General features: G+C 41.0%; 1 protein-coding gene across 2 annotated transcripts in view; it reads left to right on the plus strand.

Annotated features, from left to right (window-relative positions):
* Positions 1-17251, plus strand: part of RTTN (rotatin) — a 259753-nt gene that overhangs the window by 104922 nt on the left and 137580 nt on the right. For both annotated transcript variants that reach the window (XR_008844181.1, XM_056521457.1), the window contains exons 17-25: positions 438-554; positions 4181-4317; positions 6275-6446; positions 6738-6837; positions 8915-9003; positions 11085-11202; positions 12009-12105; positions 12984-13043; positions 15091-15282. Coding sequence is in view for 1 of the 2 variants with exons in the window: in XM_056521457.1 (XP_056377432.1) it covers positions 438-554; positions 4181-4317; positions 6275-6446; positions 6738-6837; positions 8915-9003; positions 11085-11202; positions 12009-12105; positions 12984-13043; positions 15091-15282 (1082 nt within the window). In the remaining variant the exon portion in view is untranslated. The remainder of the gene's footprint in view (positions 1-437; positions 555-4180; positions 4318-6274; positions 6447-6737; positions 6838-8914; positions 9004-11084; positions 11203-12008; positions 12106-12983; positions 13044-15090; positions 15283-17251) is intronic.

The raw sequence follows: 17251 nt of genomic DNA on the forward strand, positions 1-17251 counted from the left end.
GCCAATCATTTTATTCTTTTGTGTACACACTCCAGGGGTTTAAAAATTAAAAGGTACCAGTCTGACGCTAAATAAATAATCAGATGGTGGTTTATTTTTTGTGGGTATAGAAACATGATTTCCAATATACATAGTTGTGTGCATTGATCTCCTGGCATAGTAAGGTGACAAAATAGTACTTAGAGAGCAGGTTTGTCATTCATACCGCAGTCCTACCCACATTCAGCTAAGTTTTATTTTCTGGACACATAAAATCTTATAGATAGATACGCTTCTGCTATTACAAAGTTCTGTAGACAATCCAATGTATTATGATTGGTTTGCACTGGGTCAATTTGTCAGTAAATATTTTCCTCAGGAAGATTAATTCATTAAAAAGTTTTACAATGTTTACACAATCTGAAAAAATTACCAGAAATGTCATTACTTTTTCTTAGGTTTGTTCAGCTGCTAAAGCTGTTCTAACATATTTCCTCCAAGGGCATCTTGTGATGACTGCTTCTTCTTGGAATAAGTTTATTGAAGCACTGCATCCAGTCCTGCCGCTTTTACAGGTAATGCCCAACAGGATTTACCTATGTATAGCCTATTTTCTTTCTAAAGTACAGGCAGGAATACTTACGTTTTCGCATTGCTGACAAAATACAAACGATCTGGCTGCCCAAATATTGCAGTATTGAATATTGCACACCCTAGTGAATAAATGACCGGAGTGTTGTACTGAGGCTGGAATACTAGTAAACGATCTGATTGCTTTCTTTCCAGTCTTCACTAGAAGTAAATTTAAGCACTTCTGTCATGAGATCCAACATCTATGAATTGCCCTTGTGAGGTTAAATGGTCACTGTTGTTTCAACAAACTTGTCATAAATCAATATTACAAGTGAATATAAAAAGAAATAAGAAAAAAAGAAACTTTGCTCTGGCTATAGAGACACAGTGGGAGCATGAGCTTCTTTTCTGTGATGTAGAGAGAAACAAAGGAGGCGACACTCACCATGCAGGGATTCTTTATTCACTCATTGGTGGCTGGAGGCAGGTGTCAGGCGGGGGAGTAACAGAAAGGACGAGGCTGCGGGCAGCCCCGTCCTCCCTGTTACTCCCCCGCCTGACACCTGCCTCCAGCCACCAATGAGTGAATAAAAAATCCCTGCATGGTGAGTGTCGCCTCCTTTGTTTCTCTCTTAATCACAAGTTTGCTGCTTCTTTTGGGGCTGAGCACCACTCCCGCAGGCTTGTGTAGTCAGTGCATCCACTTGTGCATCCTTGCGTTCCTCCCCAGGCTTATTCTCGTATGTGCCGGCTCCACTTCTACTGTACACTCAAGCTTCTTTTCTGTGTTTGCACAGTGTATAGGAGAGATCATAGCGGCTGGTCTACACCTACTAGCTCAGGGACAGATGAAAATGATAAAGCCCACAGAACAGAAATCTGGTGAAAAATAGAGGGAGAGGGGTAAAGGAAAGAAAGGAACAAGACAGACAAATAAACATACATAGCGCATAGATAAGACCAACTCCACAACCTGGTAAGGAATGACAAGTGGGAGGGTGAAACGTCATGTGTAACATCCCTGGTCGCAGACTAGGGTGAACCTGATAAGTGCAGATCTCTGAAATCGCAGCAGATACAAAGTTGAGTTATGGGCTTGACATGGCGCATTGTTTCTCTACATGCACCTAGAGTACGTTAAGAGTTCCTCAATCCTATGCAAGTGTGCAACTTCCTGAAGCCAGGACTAGAAGGTAGGGAGAAGGAGACTGGACTTCCACAAAACGGGGGATTTTGTTTCCCCTAATAATACGAGGAATCTCAATAGTGATCTGGTCCACCAGGAGAGAGGGCTTGGGAGTAATAAAAGGAGTCTGGCGTCAGTGGCAGGCATATAAACATAATACAGTGTATAAAGTCTAGAACTTGAGTCCAGAGTATTGTCAGCTGGAAACAAGTTTTCTAGACCAATATTTTGTAGGTTTCTTGTGCTTTATTGTAAATCAACGTCTTGTAGCACAGGGTCAAAGCCTCCCTCCAGTCCTAATTGGAGATAGAATGGCCTAGTTCCCTCTCCTAACCCTGTCAAAAAGGACGAGGGATGTCTAAATAGGAATTTAGGAAGAGGTTATGGAGGATGCTAATTGGCTGGGATATTAGTGATGTGGAAACACAGGTCTTCAAATGGCTGGAGAGAGAAGTGTAGGTGCAGACAGTCCTTAGAGGCTGCATAGGAATGTTGCAACTGGGGATACTAAAGTATTGATGATGCTGGGGTACTGCAGCTAGGTAGGATACCCCATTAGTAGGTTTTAAATCAGACAAGGTTAGGAAGTTAGAGAAGGTTATCCAATTATCTCCAGCACAACCTAGGAATGATGCTGAGGAGTAAGCAGAAGCAAAACAAATTTGCTTAAAGGGTAGCTCCCACCATCCTATTTTTTTTCTTTCTGTCCCTGCCTATTGCCAATCTATCCCTACCCCCTCCCTGCTTTTAATTTTATTTTTACTATATTAAAAATGCTTTTTGTCTGCCTGGCAGTGTGCTCACTACCAGGCAGACTTCCTCAGCAGGCACCACGTCACTGATGCCTGCTGGGGGCGACTTCCGCCCTTAGTTCATCTACACAGGGTGCCTCCAGCTGTTTCATCACTACAACTCCCAGCTTGCCCTGACATCTATTGGCTGTCAGGGCATGCTGGGAGTTGTAGTATTGAAACAGCTGGAGGCACCCTGTGTAGATAAACTATTAGTTACATGCGGCGCTAGCCCGTCCCCTCCAGAAGTACAACATATCAAAAAATAAAGTTGGTGACAGTGCCCATTTAAAGACAAGAGTCAGGTGCCCATCGGAGTTAAAGAGGGGTGTGTAGAACAGGTAGGGATTGTGCGTCTCGGTGATGGACGCTATGATGGCGGCATGTTGTCAAGAGTGGATTTGATGAGAGCACACCTAACAAATGAAAGGAGTGGTCTTTTGTCCATATGCTCTGTGTAACCCTTGAAGTGGACCAACTGTCTGTACAGTACGGTAGAAGCAGTCAAGACTGCAGCTAAATAATACGATTGTACCCACGGAGGATGGTCTGGCTCTCCCAGACTGCCAAACAAAGGCACACAGAGCCTCTGGAAGAAAGGGCACTGTAGATGGCTTGGAATAGAGGAAAAAATATATAGCAATAGCGGTAGTATTGATTTTTATGATATTGTTTCTCCCCAATTACGAGTAATCCCTGCACTCCCAGCTGGCAAGTCTGATTTAAGGGAGTGTAACAAGGGTGGATAGTTGGTCTGGAAGGTGTCAGAAAGACAGGCTCTCCAGTCTTTAAGCGATTTGGATTGCTAGACAAAAGGGATAGTTGTCACATAATTGATGGACAATATGAGGGGGCAGAGTAATATTTAGATCCTCACTTAGTAGGATTAAGTTTATTATTGCTATATTAAGATACTTGGTGTGGGATAGACATTAGGGAGAGTAAGACCAGGTTCACACTACAGAATGTTCGTGCAGAACTCCACATGAATTTGCCGCACAAACATTCTGCAGCTGCAGACTCCCATTGATTTTCTCTGTTCACATGGCAGAATCTGCCATGGAAATCCTGATTCCGGCGTCCGCTAAAATATTGAAAATGTTCAATGTTTTTACAGCTTTTGCATGGAAATGCATGTCTGTGATCTGCTGTCTGTGAAATCTCTGGATGGAAATTATCCGTGCGGACATTCCACCATGTGAACATAGCCTAAAGAAGTCAGGGGGAGGAGTGGGAAAGGAGGAGATCATCTGCAAATGCCGAGGGATGTGGAGAACTTTTTATATTCGGATTCTGTCGTATAGCAATGAGATGTTCCATACATGGGACATAAAGGAGTGTTGACAGAGGACAGCTCTGTCTTGTGCCATTACAAATGTAAATGGAGATAAGGTGGCCATTCACTTGAATCTGAGCTTGGGGACAGGAGTACAGTGCCATCAAGTGAGAGCAAGAAAAGCCGGATGTTATGTTGGCGTACACTTTATTCTTACAGACAATTCCCTGTACAGCAGGATTGTCTGCTCTGTGTTACTACATGATTTTTGATTTGTTCTCAAGATTTTTTTTAACCTGAAATGTTATCCGCAGTATCTCAGTTTTCTGCACTAACATCAGCTAGAATTCACTTTGTCTCTATTCCCTTCTTCAGGGTTTTGCCGACATGGAGGAAGCTTTAGGCACTTCTATTGTGGCGTTATGTGAAACATCAGAAAGAGGGGAAGGAGTTTTGCCAAAAGCAACTCTGTTAAAAGCAGCCTTGCGGTTTCTATTTGCCAAAAAACTGACGTTAGTACATTTCTTATTGTTAATAAATATTGTAAATGGCTTTAAAACTTTGGTTTTGGTTTTTAAATCAAAGGTATTTCCGGTATTATATCCATAAGCAGTAATATTTTGTAATATTTTACACTTCAAAAATTGGAAAATGTTTCAAATTTTTCTTAAGTCAATACATTCATTTTTTTATGTATTTATTTTTTTAAGCATAAGAAGTATATACTGGACTTCTGTAATGGAGTAGACTGCTAGGTATTCATGAATGGTTTTAACAGCTGTCCTCACCCACTCACATAAACTGTACTGATGTCTATTGCAGGCTTCCACAGTACGATGCTATGTGCACTCACTCACTGCATTTTTGGCATTTTGTGGGTCATTATTTTTACTGAAACTAGGAGTTGAACCAACACAGAACAACTATAATGGGGATATTTGCACCCTTTCTGTGATTTTTAACTCACTCCTGGTTTTGGTAAAATAATGACACCATTGAGGGCCAAAATACTGTGTGTTCACATAGACTACAGTTTCTTCCTCTATTGTGCAATCTGAAAGTAATTGTGGCTTCCGTTGCCATTTAGTATTTCTGGGATTGTCTGTTTGCTGGCCACTAGCGTGATTCTAGTGAGCCAAATATAATATGAATATAGCTTTTCAAATGTGACATATTTCCAGTAGCTGTCACACTGGACAGTTAGTTTGTTAGGTATGTGTTATGGACCCCACACCTATCCATAAGTTCTAGATGAATGAACATGGGATGAGCTCAATATCTTTCTATACAGTGGAATAGGTCACCAGCACCTGAAAGGAACACTCTTCTTTCCCTGTGCTCCCTCCAGAGTGGTCATACAACAGACCTTTTACCATACTCTGTGTGGTTGTACTACCACTTTTAACAGAACTTAGGAGGAGAGGGACAAGAAGGCTATAGTTTCCTCCAGGAAAGCTGGATAGTTTGGCTCTATAATAAGCCACCTTCTCCTCCTCCTGTCCCCTGAATTTCTACCTCAGTAAGTGCCGATGAATGTGCTTCCTTAGGAACTTGTTAATTTGATGACTGTGATGGAGGCCGTACTTTGGCACCCTTCTCTTAGGCTAATATGGTTTATTGTTTTTAGAAATATACTGGCCAGATAAAGGCCAAAAGGATTATCTTTTTATGGGGATGGGGATGGGGATGTATGTTATGAGCGTTTCTAAAACACTTGCTAAACATTTAAAAAATGTATCGTTAAAGGAGAAGTGTTGTGGAAAAAACGTATCCCCTATCTGCAGGATAGGGGATAAGTTTTAGATCGCGGGGGGGGGGGTCCAACCGCTGGGGCCCCCGTAATCTTTTGTATGGAACCCCGGCTCTCCTCCACAGTAGCGCGTCATGACCCCTGCCCAAAGTGGGGGCCGTCACGTCCTCTTCGTATAGCTCTATGGGAGAGCCGTTCGGCTATCTTTGGCTCTCCCATAGAGCTATATGGAGGGGCGTGGCAACCCCCACTTTGGGCAGAGGTCATGACGCACTACTCTGGTGGAGAGCTGGGGCTCCATACAGAAGATTGCAGGGGGAGGGCAGCCGTTGGACCCACAGTGATCTAAAAGTTTTTTTTACCACAAGACTTATCCTTTAACCTAGCCTTACTGTGTTATCTGTGTAGTGTAACAACCATCACTGTTGAGGGTACTTTACCACCTGCCTTGTATTCAGGTATCACAATATAAATACGTTGAACCGTTTTTCTCCACTCATAATCATCATTGGAGGTGGTTAAAAAGCTTCTGGAAAGTATGATAACTTTTTAACATTCAGCCCAGGCGCTGAGAACTGCAGGAAGAAGTTATAGCCATCATAAAGTTGTGTATAGATAGCTGATAAGAGAAACATTCACAAACGCCTGAAATGACCTATTCCATTTTTATAAGTCTCTTTACAGTTTTTCATCTGTGTTTTATTGTCTTATTTTTCCAGGCTACGTTCATTGGGCATTAAGTGGATAGCAGTCCATTTAATGAATGAGAAGGAGTCGAACTGCAAGCGCCCCGAGCTGCAAGGAAATGTAATATCTAAGGCTGTCAGTCTTTATATCACTGAGCGATCAGTTGACTTAAAACTGGATGACAAAGGAACATCCTTTTTCAAGGTTGATATTGGTATTGCTCACTACATATGCGAACGCTGCTGTATACTTGGTGTAAAGCGCTTGCTCTCTGCTCATGATGTGCTTGTATTTCCAGGCAGGCGCACACAAGTTCTAGTGTTAAGATTGTGTGACAAGTCCATGTGTAGGTGTGTGTATTTTTTAGTCAGTGTAATTTAGCTTAGATGAGGTGTTCAATACATCTAGCCATTATCGCTCGGAGCAGTGCGTGTTTTTAATGCAGTGTACCAGTTTTTTTTAATCATCAGTATTCAATGTGCATTGAATCTGTAGGCAGACATTGTCAGGAAAGTGGCTGAAATCTTTACTTCGGAAACTGTGGACATGGCACTTCGCAAATCAGCCGCTGAACAGCTTGCAGTTATAGCACAAGGTAAGATAAGCAAGATGTTTGTTTTTATTCCTTGTGTCACCTGAGAATAATCAGTTAGATTAACTTTGGGCCTTTACAGAAAGGATACATCAGCAGGTCCCACGAAATCCATTACCTTTCTTCTTGCCGACTTGCCGGTATTAGAATCTCTTTTGGAAAGTTAATTTAAATGGATTTTTTTAAAAGATATGTGTGTGTTTATATAAAACACAACCTGCCTTTTAAACCACTTAAAGGGTAGCTACCACCATCCTATATTTTTTTTTCTGTCCCTGCCTATTGCCAATCTATCCCTAACCCCCTCCCTGCTTTTAATTTTTCTTTTTACTATATTAAAAATAACTTTTTGTCTGCCTGGTAGTGTGCTCACTACCAGGCAGACTTCCCCAGCAGGCACCACGTCACTAATGCCTTCTGGGGACAACACTTCCGCCCTTAGTTTATCTACACAGGGTGCCTCCAGCTGTTTCACCACTGCAACTCCCAGCTTGCCCTGACATCTATTGGCTGTCAGGGCATGCTGGGAGTTGTAGTAGTGAAACAGCTGGAGGCACTCTGTGTTGATAAACTATAAGTTAGTGCCATACGGAGCTAGCCCGTTCCCTCCGTCAAACACCCCCGCCCGCCCGCATACCCCGTTCCCTCCATCACAAACCCCCCGCCCGCATACCCCGTTCCCTCCATTATACTTACAAATACTGCAGAGTCCGGCAGTGGGCGTGCAGTGACGACATGTGCGGGAGGAGTGGCCTCCCAGCCAGTGGCCGGGGAGCCAATGCGCTCGCTCCCGTCTGTCTGACAGGCAGGGAGCGAGAGCAGCCTAAATGAAAAAGGACTGATTGCCAGGCCAAAATCAGTCCTTTTTCAGGCGTGACGTCACGCCAGGCTGCAGCCGGCCACTAGGAGGGAGCTCCCTAGTGGCCGGTTTTTAAACGTAATTTTCACACTGATAATAAAAAATAAAAAAAAAAGACAATATATTAGCAATATGTTGTAGTACATAAGTACTACAACATATCAAAAAATAAAGTTGGTGACAGTGCCCATTTAAGAACTGGCTTTTCTGTCGGACAAGTGGTCCTTTATTGCCGAAAAGATGGAGTTAATGTTCGGAGTTTATTTTTATATGTCAAAAAAATATACAGTCTAAAGAAAAGTCAATTTGCCTCAATCTTTATATACCTATCTAGTATACGCCATTCCAATTCTGGTTATCAAGAAAATGATTGGAATTGTCAGTACTTTGTCATATGCAAACAGAAAATGGCTACAGCACACTTCTAGATCTAATATATATGTGTGGTATGAAACATTTAAAATTGCAATACAGCTATAGAGAAAAGATAGAGGCTCTAAGCATACCATTTGGCTGAATAGTGTGTACCATCCCACCACGCTAAGGTGACCTCATTTGGGTCGGACCCTTTTAAACCTTGACAGCTATCCAACAGTGTCTGCAGCAAATAATACTTAGTTTCCCTTTACAATCAAAACCTTTCCTCTGATGATATTTCAAATTACTTGGACAGTTGCAGTAATTTCTGCAATAAATAGTAATTTTTGTGTGTAAATTTACCCTAAGGGTAGGGTCACGTGCCATATTTTGCTGCGTATTTGCTACTGTGTATTTTACTACCCATTGAAGTCAATGGGTAGGAAAATATGCAGCAAAATATGGTGCTTGTGACCCTACCCTAATGGTCTATTCACATGTACAGTATATTTGATGTGCAGGATTTGATGCTGCAGAGTTCATTGTAATCTAAATGACTCAACACAGCTTCAAATCATGCACAGTAGACAAAGGGTCTATTCATTAAACAGTATCCTGTACATTTAATGACTTATTCTCTTTAAAGCGCATGAAAACATTGTGCACCAGGCTGGCATTTCTTAAATGATCATTAAATCAGTTCTTCACCAATATGATTTCTTATCATTTCTAATTTCAGGAAATATATGTCAAAGAGTAATGTGCAGTAAACTGCAGCTAGTGATTTATAGTAAAATGAGTGGGATCAGATGAGTGCATTTAGCTTTACTGACTTCTTAATTCTGGATGGCTCTTTATTTACAGACATGATGATGCACAATGTAATTAAGGATCTGGGGATTGTGGCAAAGATCCGTAGCATATTACAAAAATGTGTGCAGCAAAGTGGAAAGGTAAGTTCAGCTACTGTAAAAGAAGGCTGTGATAGTGATAGGTATGGTTTGGTGTGTCTCTGTCTGTGTGTCTCTGTCTGTGTGTGTGTCTCTGTCTGTGTGTGTGTGTGTCTCTGTCTGTGTGTGTGTGTGTCTCTGTCTGTGTGTGTGTGTGTCTCTGTCTGTGTGTGTGTGTGTCTCTGTCTGTGTGTCTGTGTGTGTGTCTCTGTCTGTGTGTCTGTGTGTGTTTCTGTCTGTGTGTGTGTCTCTGTCTGTGTGTGTGTGTCTGTGTGTGTGTCTCTGTGTGTGTCTGTCTGTGTGTCTCTCTGTCTGTCTGTGTGTGTCTCTGTCTGTCTGTGTGTGTGTCTCTGTCTGTCTGTGTGTGTGTCTCTGTCTGTCTGTGTGTGTGTCTCTGTCTGTCTGTGTGTGTGTCTCTGTCTGTCTGTGTGTCTCTGTCTGTCTGTGTGTGTGTCTCTGTCTGTCTGTGTGTGTGTCTCTGTCTGTCTGTGTGTGTGTCTGTCTGTCTGTCTGTGTCTCTGTCTGTCTGTGTCTCTGTCTGTCTGTGTCTCTGTCTGTCTGTGTCTCTGTCTGTCTGTGTCTCTGTCTGTCTGTGTCTCTGTCTGTCTGTGTCTCTGTCTGTCTGTGTCTCTGTCTGTCTGTGTCTCTGTCTGTCTGTGTCTCTGTCTGTCTGTGTCTCTGTCTGTGTGTGTCTCTGTCTGTCTGTGTGTGTGTCTCTGTCTGTCTGTGTGTGTGTCTCTGTCTGTCTGTGTGTGTGTCTCTGTCTGTCTGTGTGTGTGTCTCTGTCTGTGTGTGTGTCTCTGTCTGTGTGTGTGTCTCTGTCTGTGTGTGTGTCTCTGTCTGTGTGTGTGTCTCTGTCTGTGTGTGTGTCTCTGTCTGTGTGTGTGTCTCTGTCTGTCTGTGTGTCTCTGTCTGTCTGTGTGTCTCTGTCTGTCTGTGTCTCTGTCTGTGTCTCTGTCTGTGTCTCTGTCTGTGTCTCTGTCTGTGTGTCTCTGTCTGTGTGTCTCTGTCTGTGTGTCTCTGTCTGTGTGTCTCTGTCTGTGTGTCTCTGTCTGTGTGTCTCTGTCTGTGTGTCTCTGTCTGTGTGTCTCTGTCTGTGTGTCTCTGTCTGTGTGTCTCTGTCTGTCTGTGTCTCTGTCTGTCTGTGTGTCTGTCTGTCTGTGTGTCTGTCTGTCTGTGTGTCTCTCTCTGTGTGTCTCTCTCTGTGTGTCTCTCTCTCGCTTCACATTTATGAAACTCTGGATGGAAAAATTACGTCCGGGCGTCTGAGTACGGCCAGTGCGGACTGAATCAGATTCAGTCTATTGAGTAGACACAACCATTCTTCCTGGCTGCGGAATTTCAGCGACTGAATGTCTGCCGCTAAAACTCTATAATGTGCTCTGTGCAGCGGAATCCTATTACCAGCAATGGGACTCTGCTGTATTAGAATTTCAAAACTGAATTCCGCTTGGAATCCAGCCTAAGAGGACCTTTGATCTCGTGATCAAAATGTTCTTAACAGAGTAAGTGCAGGTGTGCAAGATAAGAGCTAGTTGATTGAAGTGAAGTGTATGTGTTCAGCTTGTGTAAGTGTCTATGTGATTGTGCGTATATGACTGTACTGGCTACTGGCCTGAACTATGTGGGACCATCCGCACATCTCAGGTTCAACCCAGGAAGCTGAATGAGCCTGCCACAGGACAAACATGGTAAAGAGGCTCTTAAGAATACCCCTTTAAGGTTTTCAACCAGCTTTCCAAATTAGACTATTTATGCAACAAATCATGCCCTTCCCACACGTATCATATGACGGCACACTGTTTGTCAGAGTTCCCCAACCCAGTCCTCAAGGACCACCAATAGTCCAGGATTTAAAGCATTCCCTGTTCTATTCCAACGGAGTGCATGCTATGTTGATGGGCCTTGAGGACTGAGTTGGGGGCCACTACTTTTAGGTCATTAACCATTTTTTTTTCCACCACTTTTATTGTAGAATATATTTAAAGTTATGTGAGATGTGATAGGAGCAGCTTGAATGTATTTATTAAAGCAAACACTAAGTGTAGTTCTGTTCTGTGTATAGAATTTCTTTTTATCTGCAGGATTTGGAGTGTATGGTTTTGCCATGCCTGGCTTTACTACGAAAGTTGGTGTATGCTGATCCTGTATTGCGCTTGTCACTGACACAGGATACGGAGTTCATCTTGGTTTTAACTAGAGGTAAGATTCATTTTCTGAGAATTGTTTTGTTTTATTACACTTTAGGGTACCAGTTTTCAACGATTGCCTTTGTTGAAAAACTACAGTTTCAGACTAGAAGTTGTATTTTCACAACACATTGGATACCATTGCTTTATGTTATACCTCTTACTGCTGAGTAGGTTAAATAGGATGGCAGGTTTCTTTATGTATTGTGTGGTATAAGAACCCTAGAAGACTACTCTAACAACTGGAACTGTTAATAACTATTCCAGCATGTATAGCGGGAGAGATCATGAAGCAACAAACATCACTATCCTGCAGTGACACGAAAATATATTGCCACCATCAGTAAGACAGTGGTCGATTGTTTGAAGGAACCGGTCACCATAAAAAGGCTATCTAACACATTCGCATCATTTTATAGATCACAAAGAGCTGAGTAGATTTATATATAGGATTATGTAGGGGTCAAGTCGGGGGGAAAAAAGTGTGGGAACTCTTCCACATAAGGACTGGTCCTGCAGGACTCCTGCTAATGGGAACATTGCGCCTGCTGTGGAAAGTGCAGGAACTCAGTTCCCAGCCCTTCCTACAGGACTTGAGCCCTGGGATAATAGTAAAAGATTCAGTATTATTTATTTATTGAAATCCCTGCTCTTTTCATTCTTAGGAGTCCAGTGGGTAATATCACTCAATGATTCGATCACACACTAAACTCCTGAGGAGGGAAAGATCAAAGATTTCAATTAATCTGTGTGAATACATTACTTTAAGTGATAATATATGTGTAATGCCTATTATAATGCATATTATATTTATTTTAGCATCCATGTTACTGCAGAATGACAGTGTTTTACTGGGTGAAGCATCATCTGTGATGTTTCTTCTTCTCTTCGATGAAGTATCAAGAATGGAGACATGGTAAGGTGTACACTGTTTGGAGCGCCATACTTTCACATACTGGTGGTCCACACACTTTGAGCATCTGTTAAGATAGTCTCATTGGTTATATTAACCAATCTGAGCTTAACTGACCTAGATAAATACTAACAGTAGCTTACATGAACAACAAGAACACATTCTTTGAGATCATTCTGCTAGAGATCAGTCCACACTGCCACCACCTGTTAATTTTAGCATGATTTTCTGAAGGGTATGTATCAGCCATCCCTACTAAAGGGGGTGTCACCAATGTTAGTATTACTTGTATAGTAATATGTATTAGCTATATAAGATGATATTTATTGGTGTTTTGTGCTGCTACTTCAAAGTTGCAATAATATTTTTCCTACATATATATATTCCTCCTGTACATGCTTGTTGTAAGCTATGAACTATCCCTGTGGTTGGAGTCATCTTGATAACAACAGACGTCTAGTCCGTAAGATCTGTAGTTAGACTTCCTTAGGTCTGGATGTTTTTTGCAATAAAAATAAACATCCCATAAGTTGTAAACCTTTTGGCACATTTTAGCTATGAAATTAGTAAAGTAGAATGTATTCACGGGGAACTCTTACCAGTGTGAGATGAGACAGGGATTATCACCCGGAGAGGAGCAAAATGTTCTGAGCATCTGCAGTGACAGCAAAAAAGGTGGTTCGGCTGGGTTAAAGTAAATCCGATTTGACAGCTTAATTCTGCATATGAATGTACTAAAAGATATGCTGCATATATGTGAGTCAGGTACATTGGCTGAGATAGGATTTGGAGTGATTATCTATAATTTCTCTCTTGACTTGGGTACATATTTAGTTGTAGAATATAATATACAAATGATCGGAGACTTATTGTATTTATAGGTCAGAGGATGTGCCTACCTCTCCACCTCCATTCAGTTTGCCTGTAGCTGTGGTTAGAAGGTAAGCAATATGTGAACTTTTTGTAACTTTATTATCTGCTACTTGCACATGTAGATCTTTTTTTCCTTTTCTAGACCAAACAGATCCTTTTAGTACCAATTGAACCTGAAGAGACTTTAGTCTAGTCGCCCATTAAGTTACCATTTGGAAATGGTATTTTTCAATCTTGATCTTTTTACACATTAGTGAAGTCTGCTATGTGATCTAACATGGAGCATTGATGTCTAGGTCATTTTTTTTGTTACTCAGTTTAAGGGGGAACTCCAGCCAAATGAAATGACCTTTACACATTAAAGTGAAATGGCCTTGTAATTTATAAATGTAATCTTTGCTGGGCACATACCCTGTTTCTCTCAGCTTTTCGTCCAGGCAGGAAGTCCAGTAGTTCTTAGCAAACGTGATGACTGTCAGTACCCGTTTGGCTGGTTCCGATACATCACTTTGTAACCTCACACTCCCTTCTCCTCAGCTCAGGGAGCCATGAACGCTACATTGTGCAGTGTGTGATTGTCCTTCATTGGCTGAGGCACGCACACACACACCTTCATCTATATTCACTGCTTCTCTAACCATGGGACCTGCTCAACTCTCTCAAGACAGCTCCTCCTGCAGCTCACACAGTAAACAACCGCAGGGGCTCATGGTTTGTAACAATAAAAACAAATCAGCTGGGGTATCTTGTGCAGTCATGGTGAACACACACACATATATATATATATATATTTATATATATATATATATATTTATATATATATATATATATATATATATATATATATATATATATATATATATATTTATATATAATTTTTATCACTTTTGGTTGGAAATCTCCTTTATTGGATAAAAAAAGTGACCTACAAAAAAATAACTATCAGCCATGGTTTTTGTGACAATAGCACCTGTCAAGGATTTATATAGGCAGCAAGTGAATAGTCAGCCCTTGAAGGAAAAATATGTGAGGTTTGTAGCTTGCTGTGTATGGGGCTATGCAACCTCAAATTGCTCTGGGTGTCCATTTGACCCCTTTTCTTCACTGTACTATCAGAACTGGACAATGGAAAAAGGTGGGCCTGGTCTGGTGAATCTCACATTTCCTTTTACACCATGTGGATGCCTAGCAATTGGTGTGCCACTTACATGAAGAAAAGATGCACATTCAGACGAAGTCAAGTTGTAGAAGCCGTATTTAACTCTGAGCATTGTTCATTGGGAGATCTTATGTTCTAGCATTCATTTGGATTTTACTTTGACCTGTATAACCACCCTGTTTTGGGGACATAAGAGGAATTACACAACATTAAGCAGAAAGTTTTAATGTTATCTACATTAACCTGCTAAATAGTACTTTCCCTTTTACAAGTTGTGTCTGCACTGTAAGTCATCTCTGTTCATGTTAGAGTGTGTAATTTATTAAGAGTCCAAGCAACACCTGATATGTAGATTAAGAGCTGGTTAACTGTTGTCTTAGCGGTGCCATCCTGCAATTATTTTGGTGCATAACATTAAGATGATGGTGGACCTTGCAACACCAGCATCTGTAGGTAAGGCTAGCCATGTACTTTAAGGTCATGCTCACAAGTCAGAGATTCCGCTGCAGCACAGTCCCGTTCTATTCACTGCACTGTGCACACAGCAAAATTTCAATGCCAGTTGTTTTCGGCATGGAAATTCTGATTTCAGTGTCCACAGAAAGAATGAACACGCTCATTCTTTTTGCAGACTCTGCACAGAATGCATAGCTATCCATGAGACGGCGCATTCCTGTGCGGTCCTAGCGCCGCACAGTTTGCGGAATGCCCACACGGAGATTCTCCGTTTGAACATAGTCTGAGAAGCTAATATGTGTGCAAAAGTGTATATGAGTGAACAGTAGTCTGGAAGCCCTCCGAGGAGTATCAAAAACAAGAAAATGAGCCATAGAGTCTGCTTAGTCTGTGAATGACTATTGTATCTAGGAGCCAGTGGCAGTGTATTGGAACCAGATCAATTTGATTCTTTACTGCTCCAAGAGTTTGTGTAATACGCTATCCAATATTTATTTTAGATTTCACCTTCCTGCCTCTGTACATACCCATCATGCAGTAAGTCCATACACAATGGCTTCTCCTTTGTGCTCAGACTGGATAACCATGAAGCCAGTATCGGATATGCTTCGTATAGCATGGAATGTGTCTTGGAACCAAGGAATGGATAACTTTTTGAAAAATCTAGAAAAAGAACCAGTTGGAAATGAAAAGTAAGGCACTACATATATTTGTATTGGTTTTATTTCAATGATGTAATTTTTTTTAAATATATCTCACTTTTATATGTTCCATCCCTATTTGTTTTTGTTTAAAGGGAAACTGACAGGCAGTTCACCTGCACTAAACCCTCTAACACTGGGTTATAGTGCGGCTGAACACGAGTACAAAGCGGTAAAACTTACTGAAATTGTTGCCATTAAGAAGATATGGCCCCAGTTGCTATATTGCTGAATCTCTTTAGTGCACAATGGGCGTGGGGAGCCGACTTGCCAAGCTTCCCTGCCTCCGTCCTGTGTGCCACATTATGCCCACCCATCATATGTATATTCATTTTTCTTTATTCTCACATCCTAGTGTGTAGAGTGAGGAAAAACGAATAAGCATATGATGTGCGGGCATAGCGCTGCATAGAGAATGGAGGCAGGAAAGCTCGCAACTGGCTCCTTACTTCCATTGCCCACTAAAGAGGCCCAGATCCTACTAAGGGGGTGCTGTGGCTAATTGCAATATTCTTTTTGGGTGGGTGGGTACACAGTATTTTGGAAAGTAAATTGCAATTTTTGTTTTGCACTAACTTTTGTCTATTCAATCCAGGAAAATAAATTTCTTTATGATAAATTTATAACACCTGTTACTGTGTTATGGTAGTTATTTTGGTTTGTTTGTCTGTATTTCTATGTGCCTCCATGGATCCTTCCACCACCATTCTGAGTCTCCCGACCTGGAACACAGTTTGTACTTAATAGTACATATTACTTTGTATATTTTTTTTGGATGCAGTATTTATGACAACACTTGAACTTGATGGGTCTTTTTTCAACCTTTTTTTTTTTTTTTTAATAATGAAGTGTCTTTAACCCGTTAAGGACTAAGGGCATTATAGGGGGTCAGAAGATGACAATTTTAAGCATACCAAGTTTGGTTCATGTAGTTATAATTTTTTTTATAGTAGTAATATGAATTAAAACCTACATAAATTGGGTATCGGTGTAATCGTAGGGACCTACAGAATAAATATAAGGGGTAATTTTTATGGAAAAGTACAAACGGAAGCCCTTAAAACTTACAATATGGTGTTTTTTTTTTTTTTTCAATCCCCCTCAAATAAATATATATATATATATATATATATATATATATATATATATATATATATATATATATATATATATTTTTTTTTTTCGCTGTAGATTTTGTAATGAAATTATTGATGTCATTGCAAAGTACAATTGGCGACACAAAAAACAAGTCCTTATGTTGCAAAAAGTGCAAAAAACGAAAATTGTCCTGGTCCTTAAGTGGTTAAGGCCAAAACAGGATGTGTCTTTAAGGGGTTAAATTGTGGTCAGGCTGGGCTGAAAAAGTAATGAGAAAACAAACCGTACTGCCTGCTATGATTTCCGGTCTTATTCTGAGCAGAGCGGAGTCCCCGCTGCTCCTTTTTTTTTTTTTTTTTGTGTGATGTCTTGACACAACGTAGTGCCAACTCAACCAGTCACTGGCCGCAGAGAGATGAACAGCGTCAGTAATTGGCTTGACAGCTACTTCCTTGTGTCAAGATGGAGAACAGGAAGTGGTAAGTAGCGAGGACCAGGCACGATTGGAAAGGCAATGGTGGGATATTATGGTAGTTGAGTAATTAAATTTATTTTTTTGTTCACTAAAAAAAATGTTTTTTGGTTTTTTTTAATTGCCGATTTTAATTCCCTGTGCAGGGCCTGGAGGCATGAAGAGAAGATGCTATCTGAGTTTTCTCAGAATTTCTGTGAACAGCGATAACCATGATTTAATGGGTTTTAACATTACAGTATATTGATGTAATTAGTGATTGGTTTTCTGCGACAACAGGGAAAACTCACATATCATGTATTTATTGCCAACCTATGCCCCATTAATAAAAAAGTGGAAAAAAAATTTGAGGAAAAAAAAAACTTCCCATTCCTCTCAAAAAGTATACAC

This window comes from Hyla sarda, chromosome 5 (assembly GCF_029499605.1).
Source record: "Hyla sarda isolate aHylSar1 chromosome 5, aHylSar1.hap1, whole genome shotgun sequence".
NCBI lineage: Eukaryota > Metazoa > Chordata > Amphibia > Anura > Hylidae > Hyla > Hyla sarda.